Genomic DNA, 25485 nt, shown 5'->3' on the forward strand with positions numbered 1-25485 from the left:
GTCAAGTGGGCCTTAGGAAGCATCACTACAAACAAAGCTAGCAGAGGTGATGGAATTCCAGTGGAGCTATTTCAAATCGTAAAAGATGATGCTGTGCAAGTGCTGCCCTCAATATGTCAGCAAATTTGGAAAACTCAGCAGTGGTCACAGGACTGGAAAATGTCAGTTTTCATTCCAATACCAAAGAAAGGTAAAGCCAAAGAATGCTCAAACTACTGCACAATTGCACTCATTTCACATGGCAGCAAAGTGCTGCTCAAAGTTCTCCAAGCTAGGCTTCAATAGTACATGAACCAAGAACTTCCAGATGTTTAAGCTGGATTTAGAAAAGGTAGAGGTACCAGAGATCAAACTGCCAACCTCCACTGAATCATACAAAAATTTCAAAAAAAGTCTACTTCTGCTTCACTGACTACACTAAAGGCTTTGACTGTGTGGATCACAACAAACTGTGGAAAATTCTTCAAGAGATGGGAATACCAGACCATTTTACCTGCCTCCTGTGAAACCTGTGTGCAGGTCAAAAAGCAAAAGCTAGAATGGGAAATGTACAACAGACTGGTTCCAAATCAAGAAAGGAGTGTATCAAGGTTGTATATTGCCACCCTGCTTATTTAACTTATATAGAGTACAACATGCAAAATGCCAGAATGAAATGAAGCACAAGCTGGAATCAAGATTGCCAGGAGAAATGTCAATAACCTCAGATTCCCTGGTGAGTCAGGTGGTAAAGTGTCTGCCTGCAATATGGGAGATTTGGGTTCAATTGCTGGGTCGGAAAGATCCTCTGGAGAAGGAAATGGCCACCCACTCCAGTACTCTTACTTGGAAAATTCCATGGATGGAGGAGCCTGGTAGGCTACAGTCCATGGGGTGGCTAAGAAATGGACACGACTTACTGGCTTCACTCTCTTCTTTCAACTCAGATATGCAGATGACACCACCCTTATGGCAGAAAGTGAAAAGGAACAAAAGAGCCTCTTGATGAAGGTGAAAGAGGAGAGTGAAAAAGCTGACTTAAAACTCAACATTCAAAAAAAAGAAAATCATGGCATCCGGTCCCATCACTTCATCACAAATAGATGGGGAAACAGTGACAGAGTTTATCTTTCAGGGCTCCAAAATCACTGCAGGTGATGACTGCAGCCATGAAATTAAAAGACGCTTGCTCCTTGGAAGAAAAGCTATGACCAACCTAGACAGCGTATTAAAAAGCAGAGACATCACTTTGCCGACAAAGGTCAAAGCTATGGTTTTTCCAGTAGTCATGCATGGACGTGAGAGCCGGACTACAAACAAGACTGAGCGCTGAAGAACTGGTGCTTTTGAACTATGGTGTTGGAGAAGACTCTTGAGAGGCCCTTGAACTGCATGGAGAGCCAAGCAGTCCGTCCTAAAGGAAGTCAACCCTGAATATTCACTGGAAGGACTGATGCTGAAGCTGAAACTCAAATACTTTGGCCACCTGATACAAAGAGCTGACTCATTAGAAAAGAGTATGATGCTGGGAAATATTGAAGGTAGGAGGAGAAGGCGACCACAGAGGATGAGATGGTTGGATGGCAACGCTGACTCAATGGACTTGAGTTTGAGCAAACTCAGGGAGATGGTGAAGGACAGAAGCCTAGCGTGTTGCAGTCCATGGGGTCACAAAGATTCAAACTCGACTGAGTGACTAAACAACAAAATGTTCATAAGTAGTTACGTTTTCTGAAATGGGAAATTCTGCTCACCTTCTAGAAGAGCATATATGTTCATAACAGAGGACAGTATAAAGCTGGCAAGCAGTCTTTAGAACATACGAGACTGTCATCTGGGTGATATTTAAAATAAGCAGGGGAAAAATAATTATTTGATCAATGGTTCGGGAACAGACTTGGGGCTGCTTGGTCAACCAATCTTTGCCACTTACCAAAAAATAGTAGCACCCTGACTGATGCCACATACCAAAATAAATTCCAAGTGCAAAGAGCACAAAATCACATTATAAAACAACCAGGTGAACTATTTACTTACCTGGCCTTGGGACAGAGCAGGGTTTTTTTTTAAGCATGAGAACAAATAACATTATTAACAGCAGTGCATGCCTGCTAAGTCTGATATTCTGTGTGACCTTATGGACTGTAGCCCGCCAGGCTCCTTTGTCCATGGGATTTTCCTGGCAAAAATTGGAGTGGCTTGCCACGCCCTCCTCCATGGGTTTTCCCAACTCAGGGATCGAACCCCATATTGGTAAGCAAGTTCTTTACCACTAGTGCCACCTAGGAAGCCCCTCAACAGCTGCGCCTATGTGGAAATGAAAACCCTTTGTATGTTAAAAATACTGACTGTAAATAAAAGCAAAAGGGAAACAAATGCACAAAAATACCTGCTATAGGCATAAAATCTTTCATAAAATGTTAAGTTCCTAAAACAAGTACTTCAAATGAAAACTTTAAAAGAACATGACAAAATCATTGAAAAAACAGCTAATAAACACATGAAGAGATGTTCAACCTCACCAACAGTCATGACAATTTATAGTTAAAGTTTTATAGCATTTTCAGCCATTTTATTGACAAATTTAGAAAGGAAAACAAATACAGTGTTGGTATAGCAGGAGAAATCTCAGTCTCTTGTAACCCACTGCAGTGGTAATAAGTACAGCCTCTTGGCAGCACAGCATCAGAGTCTTAAAACCATTCAGACCCTTCGGTGCAACCGTTTAACTTTTAGATTTATCCTGAGGAAGCGATCAAAGATGTACCTGAAGATTTATCTATGAAAATCTTCACTATGTCACTCTTCATAGTGTGAAAAAAATGATCATTAATAGGGAGCAAGATAAAGAATTATGACACAATCTAAGGATGAAATATTAGGTAGTTTTAAAAAACCATGTTTTTGAAGCACAGCAGAAGGACAATCACACCAGAACTATCTCCATTAAGCAGCAAGGCCCTTGGATAGAACCAGGAAAAGGACTCCAAGTGGGGAGCATGCTGACATCAGAGCCCCTCGGCCTCTCCCAGATGGGCTCAGAGTGTCCGCAGGCCCTGACGGGGCAGGGAGGGCTCAGGGGCTTGGAGGTGGGCCAGGTTGTGGACACACCCCTCAAGACTTTTAGGGGTTTCTAGGATCTGACACTTCATGATTAATAACAGAGTGCACACTTTAGAAAAGGAAAGTATGAATGGATAAGGAAGCTATGGTACATATACACCATGGAATATTACTCAGCCGTTAAAAAGAATTCATTTGAATCAGTTCTAATGAGATGGATGAAACTGGAGCCCATTATACAGAGTGAAGTAAGCCAGAAAGATAAAGACCAATACAGCATACTAACACATATATATGGAATTTAGAAAGGTGGTAACGCTAACCCTATATGAAAAACAGAAAAAGAGACACAGAAATACAGAACAGACTTTTAGACTCTGTGGGAGAAGGCGAGGGTGGGATGTTCAGAGAGAAGAGCATTGAAACAAGTATACTATCAAGGGTGAAACAGATCATTAGCCCAGGTGGGATGCATGAGACAAGTGCTCAGGGCTGGTGCACTGGGAAGACCCAGAGGGATGGGATGGGGAGGGAGGTGGGAGGGGGGATCGGGAAGGGGAACACATGTAAATCCATGGCTGATTCATGTCAATGTATGGCAAAAACCACTACAATACTGTAAAGTAATTAGCCTCCAACTAATCAAAATAAATGAAAAAAAAAAAAAAAGGAAAGTATCACTGAATTGAACACGAATACTAGTTTCAGCTTATTTAAAAGCCAACCCTCCCAATTTTACTGTCTTTGCTCCTTAATAGCCTCCTGCCTCCTTCCCTTGGTGTCTGATTAAAGGGCCTTGGTCCTTGAGACTGGGGTTTTCAACCCTATTGCAGGCTTTTCCCTAATGTTCCCAGATGCAGTCTTTTCTCAGCCACCTCAGCGCAACAGTTCAGACATGGGCAATCTCCTGCTTTGGGACATCTTCTCAGAGGCCATCACTTAAAATAATTTGATGGGAAGCAACTCCAACACCCCAGACCCACACCTTCCAAGGTACTTCCAGGAGATACCTTCCAAGAGATCCTCTGGTCCTGCCCCCGAGGCCCAAGCCGAAAGAGCAGAAGTCCAGTGCAATCCGGCCTTCAGCTGACAAGGGCAATTCCAAACCTCTCTCTACGTGCCCTTGATACAGTACCTGATGGGGGCGGCTTTCGCCACCCCCACCCCCACACCGCTGAGTGGGGTAACAACACCCATGTGCCTTGATTGTAACCTGCACTGAAACGTCACACGAGGTGTGTGTGGAGGTGAGGGATGGGGATAAATGAACGAGAGACGCCAAATACCACACACACGACATACACACACATACCACACACATGCATACACACACCACACACACACGCCCGAGTTCCTTGGCAGTGTTCCTTTAATGGTAGACTGCTGTGCTGAGTCACCTCAACTGTGTCCGAATCTGTGCAACCCCACGGACTGTAGCCCACCAGGCTCCTCTGTCCATGGGATTCTCCAGGCAAGGATACTGGAGTGGGTTGCCATGCCCTTCTCCAGGGGATCTTTCTGACCCACCGATCCAACTGGCATCTCTTAATGCCTCAGGTTCAGGCGTCTCTTAGCCTGCATTGGCAGGCAGGTTCTTCACCACTAGCTGCACCGGGGAAGCCTAATAGTAAAGACAAAGATGTCTTCACGCAAAGGAACCCAAGCAACTTTTCGAGTACACTGGAAGTGAAAGGCACTCATGTGTCTGACGCTTTGCAACCCCGCGGCCTGCTCCTCTGTGCATGGAACTCTCCAGGCCAGAATACTGCAGTGCGTAGTTGCTCCCTTCTCCAGGGGATTTTCCGAACCGAGGTCTCCTGCAATGCAGGTGGATTCTCTGAGCCACCAGGGAAGCTGTAAATACTTTTGTAATGGGTCCCTTTGTCATTGCAATTTCCTTTTCTGCTATTTAATAATGTTTGAGCTGTGGGTTCCCTTAAATACAAACATTGAAAAGATAAGAATGGTTGACTTTTTTCCTCCTCCCATGAGACTAGATTTTTCACAGAATCCTAAATGATGAAGCAATTATGTAAATGCTGTTCAACAGAGCCAATTATCACACTATGTATGACCTAGGGACCTATGGGGAGAACTGCTCAGGTCACCTGCAAAGGCCAGCCTCACGGCTTCTCCTGATGTAACAAGTCCCAGGGCGCTGACAGCCTGTGGGTGCAGGAGGGCCAGGGGTCAGGTCCAGCCCCCGGAGCCCCACCCGGGCCCCCAGCGTGCCCACCTTGCTGCACTGGCGAGTAGGCGTTGGTCAGGAAGCGGAAGTGGCCCTTGTTGTACCAGCAGATCAGGGACATGCTCCCCTTCATCCGGATGCTGTGCTGGCCCCGGGCAGGTGGTGTGGCTGGGCTGCTTAGCATGGACGGTGGCAGGCCGGTGCAGTCACTCTTCCTGGAGCTGAGCAGGCCACAGCAGTAGATCCCTGCGGGGACAGGGACCACACAGCCTCAGGGCGGCTCCCCCGCTTCCCCAGGGGAGATGGGAAGTTTGGGAGCTTTCATCCCAGACGTGCTGCCTCCCCCACACTTCTGTATGTATCTAAGATCACACGGAAGACCTAACGCAGGCAGAGCATCGGCAGTAAGGCAGCAGTGCTCACGGCCAGAGGGCTTGCGACCTGCCAGTACAGGGCTGAACCTGTGGACCCAACCTCCTATCTGCTTCCAGAACTTCTGAGCTCACGTGACACACGGGAACTTCAGGCTCTTGGTTGGGCAGGCAGAGACGGGCATCATTAAGCCCAAACCAACTATGTACCCTACCCCTCTCACCAACACTCGCCATCTGCAGGGCACTTTGGGAAGCTCCGCCTATGTGCAGGCAAGTGAAGGGCAGAGAGGAAGTCATCCATGACACGTGCTTTGTGGGGGCGGTGAGTGGCGGAGTTTTCTGGTGGAAGAGCTTGAGCAGGGCCTCTGAAGCCTAGAATGCTGCCTGCAACAGGAGCCCTGCAAGCAGAGACTAACTGAAATATGGAGGCTTCCCCAAATTCTTCCAGGACTCGAGGTCTTTCCCAGTCCTCACTGCTCATGGGTCCCCCTGGGTAGCCACGGGGAAGCCAAGGGGCATTCTGACTGGAGACTGGGGAATGGTCTCCCCGATGTCATGGGCATGAATTCCTGGTCACCTTCCATGGTGGAAGGACTCTGATGATCTCCTGTCCTTCCACTGCCTCAGTCAGACCCTTGGGGGGCACACCCAGTCTTGCTGTCCAACAGAAGAGGGCTCCCTCTGGCTCCCACCACTATGGATCCAAATATCCAGGCTCCAAGATTTACAAACAAGAATCTGTCTTCAAAACAAGAAGAGAATTTAGATGAATGAGGATAACGTTTAAAATTGCCCACCAGGCTTGATGAACACAACCACCCAAAGAGTAGCTGCATTTTTCTAACAGGAGAAGAGAATCTAGCACTGCACAAGTTTGTTTATGAAAATAGCGATTCTCATGTGAATATTGTTACAAAGCAGTCTCCATGCGCCCAGCAGGCACAGCCAGGCTCTCTGCTGTAACTTCAACCCCGGCTGCTCATCAGAATTTCCTGGGGTCACCAGACCAGAGAACACAGAGTCCCTGAGGGTGGGGGCAGCCATCCATGGGCAACATGGAGACTACCTCCCCGCACGTCCGGCATTGCAGGGGAAGCCCAGGAGGTCATAAGGGAGGTCATGCCATGCCCGTGACACTCACACTGGGAGCCGAGCAGGCCAGTGGATATGCAGCCCCTGGTGCTCACAGCCTCAGATGCTTCTAACAGGTAACGAAATCTCTGCTCTTGGAAAAACTCAAATTCCATGTCTAATTATTTTTTTCCTCTAAAAGATTCTCCCCCATCCTCTAGTTCCCTGAGCGGGGAGGGCCCTCTTCTTCCCAGCGGCCCAGCTCTCAGGGAAGCCTTTGGTGTCCTCACTCTGTACCAACCAGGCCCACCAGGCCCACGCTATGAGAGCATCCTAACAATACCATGTGACCCTCGGTCCAGGTGACGAGGTGGTATGAGGCAGCATCAGGCCCGCAAGGCCCACGAAAACTGTTAGGGCAGTTCTGGGGACCCTGGGGGTTTCATGCCATGCCCGTGACACTCACACTGGGAGCCGAGCAGGCCAGTGGACATGCAGCCCTGGTGCTCAGCATGCTCACATGGGGACCCATGGCGCTGGGTTCATGAGCACTAGGGCCAATTTTCTCCAACTTGACTTCCACGGCCCTGCCTCACATGGTCTCTCAACAATTAAACCCTGAGCCCTGCTGGGACCAGAGTATTGAGGCACAGCGCAGGTTGGCAGAAGCAAAGGGCCCAGGGGCTGCTTCATCACAGTTGCTGAGGCCACGGGTCGGTAGCTGTGGGCTCCCCATTACTTGAGAGGGTTTGGTTTTAAGGCCAGACATCAGATCTGTTGCTAAGCAACAGGTCTGCAATTTCAGTGTCTGGAGGAGCTGAGTGGGGGGCGTTCTAGGTTTCTGCTGAGTGGACGGAATATAAATCCCAAATGCAGGACCAAGTGAAGACAGATGCAGCCTGCTATGGGGCTCCCTGACTCAGCCAGGGTCTGCTTCAAAAGCCCCAATTCTTCCAGAGCCATGGAAGACTTGCTCAATCTTTTCAAAAAATGAACCAGGCATCTTAGCACTGAGGGGAGCTAACACCTTTCTGAGGCCCACTGTGCAGCTGCCTGTATTAATCCACACAATTCTCTAAGTGGAAGGGGTGACATTACAGCTCGCAGAATGGGGAGTTCAGACTCCCTAAGAGCCTTGGAGAAGCTGTGCCTTGATGCTGTGGTTTTAATATTTGTGCCCCACTCCCAATTCCTACATCGAAAACCTAATGCCTGAGGTGAAGAGATGGTATCTGGAAGTGGGCCTTCAGGAGGTGGCTAGGTCAGGAGGGTGGAGCCCTCATGGGTGGGATTGATGCCCTTATAAAGGAGGCCCCACAGAGTTCCCTCGCCCCTTTCCCCACGTGAGGACACAGGGAGAAGTCTGCAGCCTCATCTGGCCATGCTGGCACCCCGTCCTGGACGTCCAGCCTCTGCAATCGTGAGCAGTAAGTCCCTATTGTCCATGAGACACCCACTCTGTAGCACTTTGCTATAGCAGCCCATAAAACGCTAGCAAAACTCCTTGGATGGCCTGGCCTCATCACAAAGGACACCAGAAAACCTGTACTGACCTGTCCCTGAGACCACAAGCTTGAGACAGGTCTCCGGCCCCATCTCCGGGGCCCAGCAGAGCGGGCAGGTCCCAGGCCCTCAGGCTCAGGCCTCCTCGTCAGGCGTTCTGGGGGCCGTGCTGCTAGCAACACACCTGTACCCCCAGCCCCACCTCCGCACTTCTCCAAGGGGAGGGGCCTCATTCAAGCCGGTCCCCACTTGACAAACCTTGCTTTTCAAACTCTTCAAACAGGGTCAGGCTGGTGATGCTGGGCCCGGTGAAGATGATATAGTTCTTCCCGGCCGCGTTCCGGCATAGGCTCCTGGCCACCATGCTGTGGAGCTGGGGCTTGTTCTTCAGTGCATCCAGCCCATCGGGGCCACCGCCTTCCTTCAAGTGCACATAAATCTGCATCAGAAACACACAGGGGTCAGTGAGCTCACAGCAGGGCCAGGCTGGGGTCCAATCATTCAGGAAGCACAGGCTTTTGCCACCAGGCCAGGCATGTGGGACAGTCACCCTCTTTCAGGCCACCGGTTCCACAGCCCCCACCGGCCCCGTCATCTCTGTGCTCCACAGAGACCGGTCACTTCCTGGCAGCGCCGAAGCCTAGTGCCTCAGCCCAAGACTGCAGCTCAGACCTGTCAGAGTAGAGAAGGGAAAAGGTCAAACAGTTACAAGTAACGCCATCTGGCAGCTGAGATCAAAGGCAAACACATCCGCCTGTTCTGAAGCACAGAAGTCATGTTCACGGTAAACAGAAATAAAGGCTACTTCCCCTGTAAGAACGGATCTGTGCACTTTCTGTTTGCATATAGCTTTTTCACTTACAAAGCATGTCCACAATTACAGTAACCACCAGGGGGGCAGAAGGGGCAGCATTCACTTCATACTGCAGAGGGAGAGATGGGATTTAAAACCCACGTGACATCCCAGGACCAGCAAAGAGGATGTGCTGGAATTCAGTTCAGTTCAGTTGCTCAGTCGTGTCCGACTCTTTGTGACCCCATGAATCGCAGCACGCCAGGCCTCCCTGTCCATCACCAACTCCCGGAGTTTACCCAAACCCATGTCCATTGTGTCCGTGATGCCATCCAACCATCTCATCCTCTGTCGTCCCCTTCTCCTCCTGCTCTCAATCCTTCCGAGCATCAAGGTCTCTTCAAATGAATTAGCTCTTCGCATCAGGTGGCGAGAGTGCTGGAGTTTCAGCTTCAACGTCAGTCCTTCCAATGAACACCCAGGACTGATCTCCTTTAGGATGGACTGTTTGGATCTCCTTGCGGTCCAAGGGACTCTCAAGAGGCTTCTCCAACACCACAGTTTAAAAGCATCAATTCTTCGGCGCTCAGCTTTCTTTATAGTCCAACTCTCACACCCATACATGACCACTGGAAAAACCATAGCCTTGACTAGACGGACCTTTATCAGCAAAGTAATGTATCTGCTTTTTAATATGTTGTCTAGGTTGATCACAACTTTCCTTCCAAGGAGTAAGCGTCTTTTAATTTCATGGCTGCAGTCACCATCTGCAGTGATTTTGGAGCCCAGAAAAATAAAGTCTGACACTGCTTCCACTGTCGCCCCATCTATTTGCCAGGAAGTGATGGGACCGGATGCCATGATCTTAGTTTTCTGAATGTTGAGGTTTAAGCCAACTTTTTCACTCTCCTCTATCACTTTCATCAAGAGGCACTTTAGTTCTTCTTCACTTTCTGCCATAAGGGTGCTGTCATCTGCATATCTGAGGTTATTGCTATTTCTCCCAGCCATCTTGGTTCCAGCTTGTGCTTCCTCCAGCCCAGCGTTTCTCAGGATGTACTTTGCATAGAAGTTAAATTAGCAGGGTTACAATATACAGCCTTGACGTACTCCTTTCACAATTTGGAACCAGTCCATTGTTCCATATCTTGTTTTAAATGTTGCTTCTTCACCTGCATACAGATTTCTCTGGAGGCAGGTCAGGTGGTCTGGTATTCCCATTTCTTTCAGAATTTTCCACATTTTGTTGTGATCCACACAGTCAAAGGCTTTGGCATAGTCAATAAAGCAGAAATAGATGTTTTTTTCGAACTCTCTTGCTTTTTCAATGATCCAGCGGATGTTGGCAATTTGATCTCTGGTTCCTCTGCCTTTTCTAAAACCAGCTTGAACATCTGGAAGTTCACGGTTCATGTATTGCTGAAGCCTGACTTGGAGAATTTTGAGCATTACTTTACTAGTTTATGAGATGAGTGCAATTGTGCAGTAGTTTGAGCATTCTTTGGCATTGCCTTTCTTTGGGATTAGAATGCAAACTGACCTTTTCCAATCCTGTGGCCAAGGCTGAGTTTTCCAAATTTGCTGACATATTGAGGGCAGCACTTTCACAGCATCATCTTTTAGGATATGAAATGGCTCAGCTGGAATTTCATCACGTCCACTAGCTTTGTTTGTAGTGATGCTTCCTAAGGCCCACGTGATTTCACATTCCAGGATGTCCGGCTCTAGGTGAGGGTGAGTGATCACACCTTCGTGATTATCTGGGTCGTGAAGATCTTTTTTGTACAGTTCTTCTGTGTACTCTTGCCACTTCTTAATATCTTCTGCTTCTGTTAGGTCCATACCATTTCTGTTCTTTATTGAGCCCATCTTTGCATGAAATGTTCCCTTGATATCTCTAATTTTCTTGAAAAGATCTCTGGTCTTTCCCAATCTATTGTTCTCCTCTATTTCTTTGCATTGATCACTGAGGAAGGCTTTCTTATCTCTCCTTGCTATTCTTTGGAACTCTGCATTCAGATGGGTATATCTTTCCTTTTCTCCCTTGCTTTTCGCTTCTCTTCTTTTCACAGCTATTTGTAAGTTCTCCTCAGACAGTCATTTTACTTTTTTGCATTTGTTTTTCTTAGGGATGGTCTTGCTGCCCGTCTCCTGCACAATGTCACAAACCTCCGTCCATAGTTCATCAGGCTCTCTGTCTATCAGATCTAGTCCCTTAAGTCTATTTCTCACTTCCACTGTATAGTCCTAAGGGATTTGATTTAGGTCATACCTGAATGGTCTAGTGGTTTTCCCTACTTTCTTCAATATAAGTCTGAACTTGGCAATAAGGAGTTGATGATCTGAGCCACAGTCAGCTCCCAGTCTTGTTTTTGCTGACTGTATAGAGCTGTTCCACCTTTAGCTGCAAATTACTACACAATAATTACTGCTGGAATTACTACACAATAATTTTGAACCATGTGCCATGATCATCTTCTGAAGACACCATCTAAGACATAAATGCAGGAAGTAGGAAGGGAGTTAAGAAGTGAGTGGTCCTCCCTACAGTTGACTGAACCGTGAAGAATCACCACATGGGTATTAACTACTGTCCACCTTTCTGGGTGCTCACCATGCCTGTCACACAGCCCAGGGACCACAGCCAGCAGCTGATGGGCAGGGAGCCCCACGCTGACTGCCCTCTGAGGCACAGAACTGAATGCAGGCCTGGCCACGCAGACTGAGAGCAGCCGAGAAGGGGCACAGGGAGGACTGGCGGGTCCCCGGGGCTGCCCTCGGCCAAGTGACCGCAGACGACCTCCTGCAAAACCCAGCACCTGATGTTCCTGAGGCTGAGGAAGAGCAGGGGTGTGGGTCTGACTTTAAAAGCAGCGCATCCTTGAGGAATCATCAGGGAGGACTTGGCTTCCCCTCAGTCTGGGGGGCTCACGTGGCAGGACTTAACACTTCATTTTGGGGTCTTTATGCCTTTCCCACCTAAACTCCCAGAAGGAACCTCTCTGACAGACAGTAAGACACTGAGGTGAACAAGCTAGTCATCTCTGCCAAGCATCACGTGTGGCTGTGGCTAAGCAAGGACATTTCCTCACAACCTGTCTTCTCTCCTTCAGCAAAGCCCAATCCCGCAGCCACCGCCACAGGTTTCTGCACCAGTTCTGACTCACAGGATATCCTGACACAACCACGCTGTGCACTCTGTCCCCAAACCCACCTCAGTTCAGTCACTCAGTCGTGTCCGACTCTTTGCGACCCCATGGACTGCAGCATGCCAGGCCTCCCTGTCCATCACCAACTCCCGGAGACTACCCAAACTCATGTCCATTGAGTCGGTGATGCCACCCAACCATCTCATCCTATGTCATCCTCTTCTCCTCCCACCTTGAATCTTTCCCAGCATCAGGGTCTTTTCAAAGGAGTCAGCTCTTTGCATCAGGTGGCCAAAGTACTGGAGTTTCAGCTTCAGCATCAGTCCTTCCAATGAATATTCAGGACTGCTTTCCTTTAGGATGGACTGCCTGGATCTCCTTGCTGTCTAAGAGACTCTCAAGAGTCTTCTCCAACACCACAGTTCAAAAGCATCGATTCTTCAGCACTCAGCTTTCTTTACAGTCCAACTCTCATATCCATACATGACTACTGGAAAAACCATAGCTTTGACTTTGTTGGCAAAGTAATGTCTCTGCTTTTTAATATGCTGTCTAGGTTGGTCATAACTTTTCTTCCAAAGAGCAACCATCTTTTAATTTCATGGGTGCAGTTACCATCTGCAGTGATTCTGGAGCCCAGAAAAATAAAGTCTGTCACTGTTTCCATTGTTTCCCCATCTATTTGCCATGAAGTGATGGGACCGGATGCCATGATCTTAGTTTTCTGAATGTTGAGCTTTAAGCCAACCTTTTCACTCTGCTCTTTCACTTTCATCAAGAGGCTCATTAGTTCTTCACTTTCTGCCATAAGGGTGGTGTCATCTGCATATCTGAGGTTTTTGATATTTCTCCTGGCAATCTTGATTCCAGCTTGTGATTCATCCAGCTCAGCATTTCTCATGATGTACTCTGCATATAGGTTAAAAAAACAGGGTGACAATATACAGCCTTGACGTACTCCTTTTCCAATTTGGAACCAATCCATTGTTCCATGTCCAGTTCTAACTGTTGCTTCCTGACCTGCATACAGATTTCTCCGGAGGCAGGTCAGGTCATCTGGTATTCCCATCTCTTTTTTTTTTTAAATATATAAGCTATGTTTCTATCTCTGTTTTATTTTTTTCCCATTTATTTTTATTAGTTGGAGGCTAACTACTTTACAGTATTGTGGTGGTTTTTGTCATACACTGACATGAATCAGCCATGGATTTACCTGTGTTCCCCATCCTGAACCCCCCTCCCACCTCCCTCCCCATCCCATCCCTCTGGGTCATCCCAGTGCACCAGCCTCGAGCACTTGTCTCATGCATCCAATCTGGACTGGCAATCTGTTTCACACTTGATAATATACATGTTTCGATGCTGTTCTCTCTGATCATCCCACCCTCGCCTTCTCCCATACAGTCCATCTCTTTAAGAATTTTCCACAGTTTGTTGTGATCCACACAGTCAAAGGCTTTGGCATAGTCAATAAAGCAGAAATAGATGTTTTTCTGGCACTCTCTTGCTTTTTCGATGATCCAGCGGATGTTGGCCATTTGATCTCTGGTTCCTCTGCCTTTTCTAAATCCAGCTTGAACATCTGGAAGTTCACGGTTCACGTACTGTTGAAGCCTGGCTTGGGGAATTTTGAGCATCACTTTGCTAGTGTGTGAGATGAATGCAACTGTGCGGGAGTTTGAACATTCTACGTCAAGACAGCAGTCTTGTCCCACATGTCCCCTGAAAGGAAACCTTCCATCCACACACACCCAGGATTCTCAGCAGGGTATGGAAGGTGCACTGCTGGAATCCCTGAGGCCCAACCCTGATGACAACCCACCTGGTTTCCAAAGTTCCCTGGAAAGACGGGGCAGTCCCTGGCGCACACTGCCTGAGGCAAGCTACATTTAATAGGATTAAATGCAAAATCCTGTAACCAAGCTAAAAAAATTAACTGCATCTAGTATGGGATGTAAGAAATATGACTCAGCAAGAATGTTAAAACAAGCAAAACACTAAACACTTGGAGATGGATGACTGTAGGCCTCAAGATAACCGTGACGGGCCTAAGCGAACATATGCTGACTCCCATTAGAAACCAAGGTGGTGACCATCTCAATCTTCCCTGGTCACATCACGGTCGGTTCTCTGGGATACCACACTTTCCAAGGTGTAACGAGAATGGTGGTGGTTGACGTGTTAGTTTTCTAGGGCTGCCATAACAAACAGCCACAGGGAGGAGCACAGAGGACTCCAAGAGCTGCTCTTTGGCTGCAGAGCTGTGTTGCGGAATGATGATTACGATCTTTCTAGGGCAGAACCAAGATGAATATAAACAAACAGGTGGAAAACAGATCTGCTTGAATCAGAGCCCTTACTGACACTCAGAGCTATTCAAACACTGAATGGGTGGCCTCAGACATGCTCCAGGACAAGTCAGCGGCTGCTTGGAAGGTCTGAGCTTCTCGTGCAGGAGGTGTCAGTGTCAAAGGATGGTTCAGAACCACACAGATGCCAAGTTCAGAGGCCCCAATAAAGTGGACATAAGACATCACCCCTCCTGATGAACCCACAACCCTTGATTCACGAGAGGATGCCTGGAGTAGGCAGGGCTAAACGTGGCCATCAGGGCAACCAACACCAGCAGAATAAACTTACCCTGCTTAAGTCCTAACAGCAAAGGGAACATTGCTTCTCTCCTGAAACTAATGATAACCTGGAAAGAATCACATCTTTCTCACCAGCAGCTTTCCCAGCTGAGGCACTGGGTGAGCCAGAGCCTTACAAACTTGTCTCCAGAAATAAAGTCAGTGTTTTGGAAGGCAAGTTATCCAGGTTCTCAGATGTGAGATACCTGCCAACGTCACCCTCTGATTTCCAGACCAGACTCAGCTGCACAGACTAGTGTCCTCCCTTCCATCCCAACACTCTCTCCGCCCTCTTTGCCAACACTCTCGCCGCCCTCTTTGGAAGCGTGGACGTTCTCGGGGTTGGGGGTGGGAAAGGGTTGGCATGCAGAGGCTGTTGGCACACAGGGGCCCCGGTCCCTGTGGGGACAATGCTGGGAAGGGAACTGAGCATCTGGCCAGGGAACCGCGGATCCTGCCAGCCCAAGGGGCTGGCCACTTTTGCTCATCGCAAGCACCAAAGCATGTCAGCAAGGAACTGAAGGTAAGGAGGATGTCCTCACGCAGACTCGCCCGTCAGGGCAGAAGAGGGCCCTTGCCAGTACTCAGAGCTGCATGATGTCCACTGAGGTCAGGTCACAAAGTACCGCCCTGCTTCCCGAGCCACAGGCACAGCAAGACGGCACCGTCAGGGCAAACGCACTGTCCTGCAAGCAAGGCGGGGCAGGGCTGTGTTGTGACTTTCAAGGGCCTTTTTACTCCCATGGGTCTCGTCCTCTGTGAAAAAGGATTTAAAATTATATTTTACAGCTGCAGTGGCATAAATATATTAATATTATATATTAAAGCACTTTCTTCAGCTTACAAGTTTTTATTTTTTTCCCCTTCTGATTTTGAGAGAAACATAAGCATTGTCAGCCCCTAAAATGTTATGGCCCTCAGCAATGGTCCTGCAGTGCTGCGGAGCCATCGGCCTGGGCAGTGGGGGGGAGGCAAGGAACAGATGCAGGACGCCTGAGCCCAGCTGTGATGGTGCTGAGTCTGAGGTGCGGAGGGCCCTCCGAACAGAAGCCACAGGACGAGGAAGGTGTAAACCGGAGAAGACCAGGGAGGGTTATCATGTGGGGGTGAGCGGAGCTGAGCCAGGCTCCTGAGGTCACCAGCACTGGGGGGCCTCCCATGGAGGAGGCTCTCACGGAGACCTGCAGGGGAAGGAGGGCAAGGAAACCACCCAGGATGGGAGGGTCGAGAAAGTCCAACAGCCTGGCTGGAAAGCAGGGGCAGCAGTGGGGCGGGCACAGCCGGTGGACACTGCTGACTCCTCCGAGGTCACAGTGCTCAAGGCAGAACTAGAACAGAAATCAGTTTCTAACTACACACTACTTATATATATATAAATATTATATATAGATTATATATAAATATATATGCAGATTGTATAAATTTTTATTTACCTATATAATATATAATTATTTATATAAATCCAGCCTGACAGATGATTTCCACTTTCGCACACACACAGCTGTCCTCTCCTCACACAACTTATTTGATGCTTCTGAACAGACATACACACTCAAATTTAGATACACTTGCTGCTTTTCCACTGGGTAATGCGTCATCACAAGCCTAGTGGTTCACGCAGCACCCACTTAAACCTGGCTCTGCGGGGCATGGGTGAGATTCTGTTCAGGATACCACAGCCAGCACTTCTGGCTACGTCTGCACGGTTCCCTGCTGGCATGAACTGGCGGACGGGTCTCTCAGTCCCTAGAGGTCACTGCCCTCCCCTCCTGGGCCCCTTCCAGCCTCAAAGCTGGCAGTGGACACTCTGCCTTGAGTTGAATCCCTCCTGTGCTTCCCACCTCTTTGCCAGGAAGAGGTTGCTCCTTTAAAGGCTTGCTTCATTAGGTCAGGTCCACCTGGGATTATTTCCTTTTTAAAATCAATGGATTTAGGGCCACAGTTATATCCACAGAATCATATTCCCTCCACAGCAACACCCAGGTCAGCGTCTGAGTGAAGCTCTGGGTGAGGCACTCCACTTGGGGGCAGGATCTGTGGGCACCTTCAAGTTCCGCCTCCACCCAACAGATGCGTGCCTGTGACCCAAAGGGGCCAAACACCATGGCTTATGAAGGGCACACCCCCCACCTCGTTATTATTAATAAAAGCAGCAGAGTGGTGGCGACATCAACTTTATTCTCTGGAAATAGATTGATTTCAACGTATACGCATGCACATAAACCAGCAGAGACTCTGCCTACCCAAACACCCCACACTGTGAGGGCTTGGAGTGTTCAGTACTCCTGGGAACTCTGCTATGGTATATCTTTCTGTGTGTGTGTGTAGATACTCTGACTATATTCTCAAATGGCTCTTTTTATATGTTGGAATTATAGATATTTTGAGATTTTTATGTTTTTGATGTTACACAATCCAATCTAATCAAAAAAGACAAACTAAATATAATCATAGAAGAAGCACCCCTTCCCCCCCATCAGAACTACCCAAGCAGAGGCCTATATGGAACTCAAGTCTGTTTCTGAGAGAGCCCCCACCTCAGTCAGTGCTTATTAACATGCTGTGCATTAAGATCACGCCTGGAGGTGACGACAGCCCCCACCTCCCCTGGAAACAACACACTTCTCCAGAAGCCATGACGCATGGTGGTATCATAGGCCCATCTCAGATGACCTGGCTTTGTCCACACGGGCAAATCCGAACACTGCCAATTTCCCAGACTCCAGCCAGCCTCTTTCCGAGGAGTACTAAGCTGCTCCATCAGGAGGAGCGGGGACGTGCGAGGTCAGACATCTTCCTGTTCCTACTAGGAAATGAGGAAGAAGAATGAGCCTGAAAACCGGCATCAATGTGAGCCCACGGAGGCTCCTCAACTGCGGCACTCACTATAGAGGACAATGAGTTTAAAGTGAGTACAAAACAGGATTGAGATTTAAATAAGCAACAAAAATAGTGATGTCAAAAGTCTCAGCCGAGGGGCAGGGTTTTCAATGAACTGACAACTGGGCAGTCAAAAAGCCACAAAAGGACTCACCCTGCCTGACAAGTGCCACGGGGTCAGCTTGGTCCAGCTCCCGCTGGCCTGAGTTTGCTCTGGCTGAGTTTGCCCTTAGTTGGTCTAAGGTGTGAGCCCATATCGCTGAGTGGGATGAATGAAAAAAGTCATAACCTTCCATGGGTTCTTATACCCACCACGTGCCATTGCTCTGACTGGGGAAGACAGGCAACGGATGTGCAAACGTGAGGGCCTCCGTTAAAGAGTCTCGTCAGACCCCGAGGAAGGCGGCAGTGGGCGCCACACCCGCCCCCCACACTGCGCTGGGGGCTCCCATAAGACAGTGCCCGGGACACAGCGCGCATCCAGATGTCTAACTGCTGCCTCGTTGGCTTTTCATAGAGCTCTCGCTCTCCATCCACATATGCGGAGAGCATCATTACACTAGAACAGTTCCTCCTGCAGCGAGAGGCACAGGGCAGCTTCCATCATCGTGCAAAATGGAATTTGCAGCAGAGACTTTCACTATCTGAGCTACAACTTGTTTGGCAAGTGTCTTTAGAACAGAAAAATGTATTTTTCAGTTGCCAAGCTTTTCACTTTTCCTAAAAAATTAAGTTTTTCTGGCTCCTATGATTGTTAACTTTTTCATATACACATTTAGAAAGAGAGGGAAGAAAATTAATACATGGTATTACATTTTGTCCCACGATATTATCACTGATACTGTGTATTTTTTATAACACATATTATTTATAATGATGTTATTTTTATAATAATGTTACTTTTATAATAATGTGTTATTTTTAACACATTATTAACACATATGTGTATTTTTTATAACACATGTCATAACAGAAAGAATCTCAAGAAACATGGATTACAGAGCTAACACCCTGGGAGATGCCTACACCACATGTCTGGCTATCTTAGCCCTACTTCTGAAACGCCCCAAGACCTCGTGAGACAGGACCTAGTTCATCACCACTTTTCCTGAAAGAACACTGGTTACAGCTGTGATCACTGATGGTCTCAAGGGTCATGAAGATGCACCGGCTGAAAATTCCACTAAGCTGTCACTGGGCTTTGCTGGTCTTGACCACTGGTCCTACTTCTCCTGCAGAACAGAAGAGCATTGGGCTGCTCCACTGCTGGTGGGGGGCATACTTGGGGATGGGGAGGTCAAGCGTTAGGGACTGTGACCCTTTGCTTAGACTTTTTATTCATTAGTGATGCAGAGCAGGTGGAGGGTGTAATCCCAGAAATGAGGAAATAGTGCAAGAACACAGCATTAGCACGGCTGGAAACCACACAGAATGGGCACATGGAGCTGGGTAGGGCTGTCACCTGTGGACGGATGGCCACACATGAAACCAGCAAGTTTAAAGGGTGCTCACTCACCACAAGAGGAATGGAGTCTGTCCAGGAGACTGGTGAGGGCACAGCCCTGGATTCAAGAGGCAAAGGGCAAAGGCTCTGCCATTTACTGGCTTGTGTGATTTGGGGAGAATTAACTACTCTGAGCCTTGGTTTCCTCATTTATAAAGATAATAATACTCTGTGTACCTTGCAAGGCTATTCTCGGTATGTGCAAGTTGCATACACAGAAATGATCTTTTTTATGGCAAAGCTTCATTATCTGTGCTGTAACCTCTAGACACACATGGCTATTTTAATTTAAATTCACTAAGAATTAAGGAAGATGAAGAATCCAATTCCTCAGTCGCAGTAGTCAAGCACTCAGTCTACATGAAAACAGGGGCTGCCAGGGTGGAGCAACAGACACAGGGCGTTTCATCATCATGCAAAGTTCTACTAGACATGCTGACTCCACCCTCTTTGGCTCATCAGCCTGGTTTTCAAGCAAAATCTCTATGACATCACTTTACTGACAGCTTTCACTACCAGTGTTTCCTCACGTTACCTTTCGCCATGGCCACGGCCAAGGAGGGCTCACGTGCCGAGACTGTTCTCTGCCCCGTCTTCTCCGGCTGCATCTGCAGCACTACACACCCTTACAAGAACTTTGCTTCTGTTTTATCCCAAAGCTCAGCTAATAGGTGATTCTGACTTTCAAAATGATGGATTGAGGAGAAACTCTAATTCGAAAAGATCCACAGATCCCAGTGTTCACAGCAACACTATTTACAGCAGCCAAGACAAGGAAGCCACCTGACTCCCCACCGATAGATGAATGGATGACATGGCACATAAGACGGAATATTGCCCAGCCATAAAAAAGAATGAAACAAGGCCATCTGCAGCAACACGGATGGATCCAGAGACCACCATACTAAGTAAAGTCAGTCAGAAAAAGACAGGTATCACTTCCACGTGGAAGCTACGAATTTGATGCAAATGAACTTATTTACAAAACAGAAACAGACTGACAGACATAAACTTATGGTCACCAAAGGTGGGGAGAAGGATAAATTAGGAATTTGGGATTAACAAATAAACACTACTATATATAAAATAGATAAACAACAAGGACCTACTGCACAGCACTTGGAACGATACTCAATATCTTATAATAAACCATAACTGAAAAGAATATGAAAAAGAATATATGCATATATTTAAATGAATCACTTTGTTGTTTAGCTGAAACTAACACAACTTTGCAAATCAACTCCATATCAGTAAAACAACAACAGACTGAAGGAGGCTCTTTGTACCCTTCTGAATACAGTTCCTTGGGGAGAGGGCCAGGGTGTAATCTGATCCAGTTAGTGTCTGATTCACTTACATGGCACTTGATAAATTCTTTCTTGTCTCTGCTTCCCTATATGGTAAGGAGGGTTGGGCAAACTAACCCGCTCCACACTGAGGAAATATTAGTGCTAAGCCACGCGCTCATGGACACTGAGTTCTGTGACAGATGTACTGTGCCCCAGCCAGTTCCATCCTGGGATGTAACCACATCTCACCTGCACCAGATTGCAACTGGCATCCCAGCCACTGCACAGTTAAACAGATGGGTAAATGTCCCGCCCAGTTTCTGACTCCACAAGCAAACTTCACCTTAGTTAATTTCATTCTGAGCCTCATTTTCCAAGTTAGTTTTAGGTCAGGAGTAACTCACTAGTACATAAAAATATTAGAAGTTATATAAGAAAAAAAAAACCTTCCGTACAAATTCCTCAAATTCTTTCAACATGAAAAGTCAGTCTTAAAACAAGGGCAATCAGTCATAACTGGTGTTAGAACATCAATCACCAACAATGAAGCTGGGTAAGAAATGGACAGCTTGTGGGTAAACTTGGGGTCCCAATCTCTGGGGCACAGACCAGTACCTCCTGTCAGATCAGTGGTGGCATTAGATCAGAAATGAAGTGCATAATAAATGTAATACACTTGAATCAACATGAAACCACCCCCCACCCCTGGTTCTGGGAAAAATTATCTTCCATGAAATCAGTCCCTGGTACCAAAAAGGTTGGAGACCCCTAGGCTAAAAGAGAAGAGTTCTCTCCCTGGGGACAGATCACGGCTCAGTGGTCCGGAGGGTGAGCTCCAGGGTTGGGAAGGTGGGGTTTAAATTCCAGGTCTGCCCCTTGAGGCTGACTTCGGACCATGCAGCAAATCTCTCCGGGCCCCGGTTTCTCACCGTGAAATAGGGGCAGGTGGTTATGAAAATCAGGGATGCATGCATGTGCCCGAGTGTGGGGCCTGGCTGGGAGCGAACACTCCATGTATGCAAACTGCAGAAGCAGCTCATAAACCATGGCTTAGACCGAAAGGAGGAGGGGCCCCCAGAGCTGCCGGTCCAGCCACACAAGGCGCGGGGCCCCTCACGGATACTCCAGGGGCCCTTGACACACCTGGTGCTGAGTACGGGGTGGGCGGCAGGTCCACTGGCCCGAGGTCTCCGTTTTGATTTCTGGCTTCTGACGTCTACTCCTCTGGGGCAGGTGCACGCAATGAGCGAGAGACCATGTTTTTGTCCTTCAGAATGGTTCTACCCGACTCAGCACCTCATACCCGACCCTCCAGAGACTGGCCGTTCTCTGCAAGGGCAGCACTGGCCCCTAATAAAGCTCCATGTGGGGCCCCAAGCTCAGCCACACCCACGTCTGCCCGGGGCCCTCCCTCTCACCGCCTCCCTTGAAAGGGACCCGGGGTCTCAACTGTTGAGGCAGGAGGCCTAGTTCAACACATTCAAATGGAGAACTCGGCCTTTTTGATCATATCAGTTTTTGTCTTTTTTAATTAGGAGACTCTCTTCTTCCCCCCCCCCCACCCCCCCGAGTCTCAGGGCTAAACAAATCCCCATAGGTCAGCACAGCATTAACTACACGGGGGGCTGGTTCTTCCCACTGTGTTCTCAACCTTTTTGACACTACAGACAGAACAACAGTCTCTAGGGAGACGGTCTCCTTTCGTGCCCACAGAAGGGTCACAAGGCTTCCAAGATGAGTGACCTGTGTCCCAGACCGAGGACCCCAGCCACCTGCTGACATGGCTCCCCTGAACTGGATATGCACCCTTCTGTATAAACCTCTCCTTTCACCCTCACTCAGCTCACTGGGACTGCAGACGAAGGCACACGCGGGGGCCTGCTGGGCCAGGCAGCTCCCAGCAGGCCTGTGACACAGAGACACTCTCTGCAGTGTCCCACACACCTCGGATCTGAAAATGGCAGCAGTTTTGCAAAAAGAAGGCATCAGCTGTGGTCTCAGAGCACAGAACACTTGTTCCTAGACAGCAAGACCATCTCGGGATTGTCAGAGCCTCGTGTCACAAACGATATCCCGCATGCTCGTTCCACTGCTGTCAAAACATGGAGTCACACAGCCTAAAGCTCCTCCGTGGAATCTGACAAGTACCCCAGGGTGTGGGCGCCCCCGAGGATGAAGGGCCTCCACCAGCCTTGAGCGTTGTTCACTGTGGACAGAAACACACTGTGGGTCAGCTCATTTTCCTGAAATGGACACTTCGAAGGCATGGAAATCCTCTTCGTGGGTGTCAGAGATGTTGGCCGTGTTTCAGATGCTGCATTCACACACCCGGGCCCCCAGCGGGGTTGCGGGGTGCCTCCTCCTCCCCCTCTGAGGGGCTCCTGGGAACAGTGCCCACAGCATAGGGAGCCAGCCAGCACCTGAGCTCACATTCCTGCCCCCGCCTATCAGCCTTGCGATTTGGGATGAAAGACTCAGTCTCTTAGGTGTTCTCAGGTGTAAGCAAGAGCAGAAAGATACTGGTCAAGGCTGCATGCTGCTCGGAGGCCATGCTCAGGGCTGGCCTGCAGTGAGTAACCCTGGCTCCTGCCTGTCCCTTCAGTGTCTGCCCTCGTGGTCTGCCCTCCCATTAGGGCACCACATGCCCTGGTCTCTGCACCCCAGGAGCCGTTCTTAGCCCCACTGCTGCCCTCCAACAGCCTCACACCCCTCCAGGACTGCATCATTCACACTGTACTTAGGAATGTTTTTGTAACTGATATTTTAAGTATAGCTGAATTAGAATGTTGTGTTAACTTCTACTGTAGAGCAAAGTCATTCAGTCACACACACACACACACGTCCTTTTCCATTACAGTTTATCGCAGGATACTGAATATAGTTTTCCGCGCTATACAGCAGGACCTTGCTGTTTATCCATAACAGTTTGCACCAGATCATCGCAAACTCCCAGTCTTGCCCTTCCCTACCCTTCTCCCCCTGGCAACCACAAGTCTGCCTCTGTGCTGTGAGTCCATTTCTGTTTCATAGATAAGCTTATTTGCATCATATTTTAGATTCCACATGGAAGCAATATCATATATTTGCTTTTTCTGTCTGGCTTACTTCACGCAGTATGGTCATCTCTAGGTCCATCCATGTCGCTGCAAATGGCATGATTTCATTCTTTTTTCTAGCTGTGTAGTATTCCATTGCTTTTATTCCTCAAGAATATTTTTCATCTTCTGCCTCTCCTGTGAGAGAGGCCATGAGGGTTCCATTCACCTCCAGGCCTTCAGTGTCCAGCACAACACTAATTCCATAAAGTGTGGTTAGAAAACAATCTGCACATAGGTTTTCCTGTCTATATTGTAAGCTTTTTGATAACAGGGATGTCTTTGACTTCAGAAGAGAAAAAAAAAAAGCTGGCAAACCCCTTAGGCTCTAAAGAGGCAAAGTTCAAGAAGCCATCATGGTCCCTGCCCTCCGTGAATTCAGAATCCAGGAGAGCTGAGACACACAGAGGCTGTATGAGTCAGTGGCTAGCAGAAATCCCTCTGCAGTGGAAATGATAGGATGGAGACAAAGATATATGGAGAGAGTCCTATCCATCTATCAAGAGATATAGGTATTTATTTCAAGAAACTGATTGATCACAGAGGTTTGTTAAGTCCAAAATCTCAGGACAGCCTGGCAGGCTGGAGACACAGGTTAAAGTTGCAGTTCACATCCAAGGCTGTCTTGCTGGCAAAATTTCCTCTCCTTTCTATTTAAGCCTTCAACTGATTTGATGAGGCCCACCCACATGATGGAGGGCAATCTGCTTTACTCAAAGTCTACTGATCCAAATGTTAATCTCATCTATAAATACCTCCACTGGGACATCCAGAATAGTGTTTGACCAACTATCTGGGTACTCTGACCCAGCCAAATTGGCACAAAATTACCCATCACACCCTCTGAGCCCTGCCCATGCCAGAAGGTAAAACCAGAAAGGCCAGGTTGGGAAACAGGAGGAGAGGAACAGGCACTCATGGGCATCCTGAGACACCAGTGCTGTCTGATGCAGAGTTCCTGGGAATGCTACAGGTGACCAAAAGCACTTCTCGGGCACGGAATGCGGGTGATAGCGCTGAGACTGGGGCCAAGAACATACACTGTCCCGGCCACTCACCCGTTGCTAGGAGTCCCACAGGCACAGCAGACAGAGCAGCCTGACTGGGGGAGTGTGAGCAGTGCTGAACATTCAACCAGACCACGGTGCCAGGTGACCCCTCCCCCGAGCTGCAGCAGCATCCACGGTGCATCTGGAAGATGCTTTGCTTGCAGGGAGTTCACTCTGTCTGTGTGACAGAGTATCGTTGCCTTACTAAGAGAGGTGCTCCCAGCTGTTCTGGATGATGACGAAGTTCTGGAAATGGATGGTGGTGATGGCTGCACAACACAGTGAGTGTACTTAATGCCACTTAATGGTCAATTTTATGTTATGTTTATTTTACCACAGTAAAAAAAAGATATGCTCCTTCAGAATAGGCCCACATACACCATACAAATTTCACCCTCCCCACTCATGTGACAACTTGCCAGATTATCAGAAACCCAAGGGCCCACTCCTTCAGGCAGCGGTCTCCTTCACAGGGTGAGTGGGTGGCCTCCTGTGGCTGGTCCTCAGCGCTGAGCACTGCAGGCTGGCATTGTCACATGCTGATCTATTTTCCAGTGTTTGGGGCACGGCGAGACACCAAGAGAGACATCTTGGAGCCAAGCACTTTACAGTGAGCAGGCCTTCAGCGCAGGTCTACAAATGTCAGGTGGGGGAGCACGCCCACCACGAGCCAGACCCCACGTGCAAGGCTTCTGGAAGGAGGGCTGGAGGGGAGATCTGAGGATGGATGAGGCAGCACCACCTCACCTAGTGGGGCAGCATTTCCGTGAGGGTCTCAGTCTGTCTCTGAAGTGACCTCACCTTCTCTGATGCCTTCTTTCTCCTGGGAACTTTTTACTCCCTGTCTCTTGCACTCCCAGAAGTGAAAGATATTAACTTGTTAATATTCAGGATAATATAGTTCATTTCATCTCT

General features: G+C 48.3%; 1 protein-coding gene across 2 annotated transcripts in view; it reads right to left on the reverse strand.

Moving 5' to 3' along the window:
• The window catches only part of PGBD5 (piggyBac transposable element derived 5), a 143396-nt gene that overhangs the window by 55065 nt on the left and 62846 nt on the right, over positions 1-25485 (reverse strand). For both annotated transcript variants that reach the window (XM_061161535.1, XM_061161533.1), the window contains exons 4-5: positions 8437-8617; positions 5279-5476 (exon numbers count right to left, since the gene is read on the reverse strand). In XM_061161535.1, coding sequence (XP_061017518.1) covers positions 5279-5476; positions 8437-8617 — 379 coding nt within the window. The remainder of the gene's footprint in view (positions 1-5278; positions 5477-8436; positions 8618-25485) is intronic.

This window comes from Dama dama, chromosome 15 (assembly GCF_033118175.1).
Source record: "Dama dama isolate Ldn47 chromosome 15, ASM3311817v1, whole genome shotgun sequence".
NCBI lineage: Eukaryota > Metazoa > Chordata > Mammalia > Artiodactyla > Cervidae > Dama > Dama dama.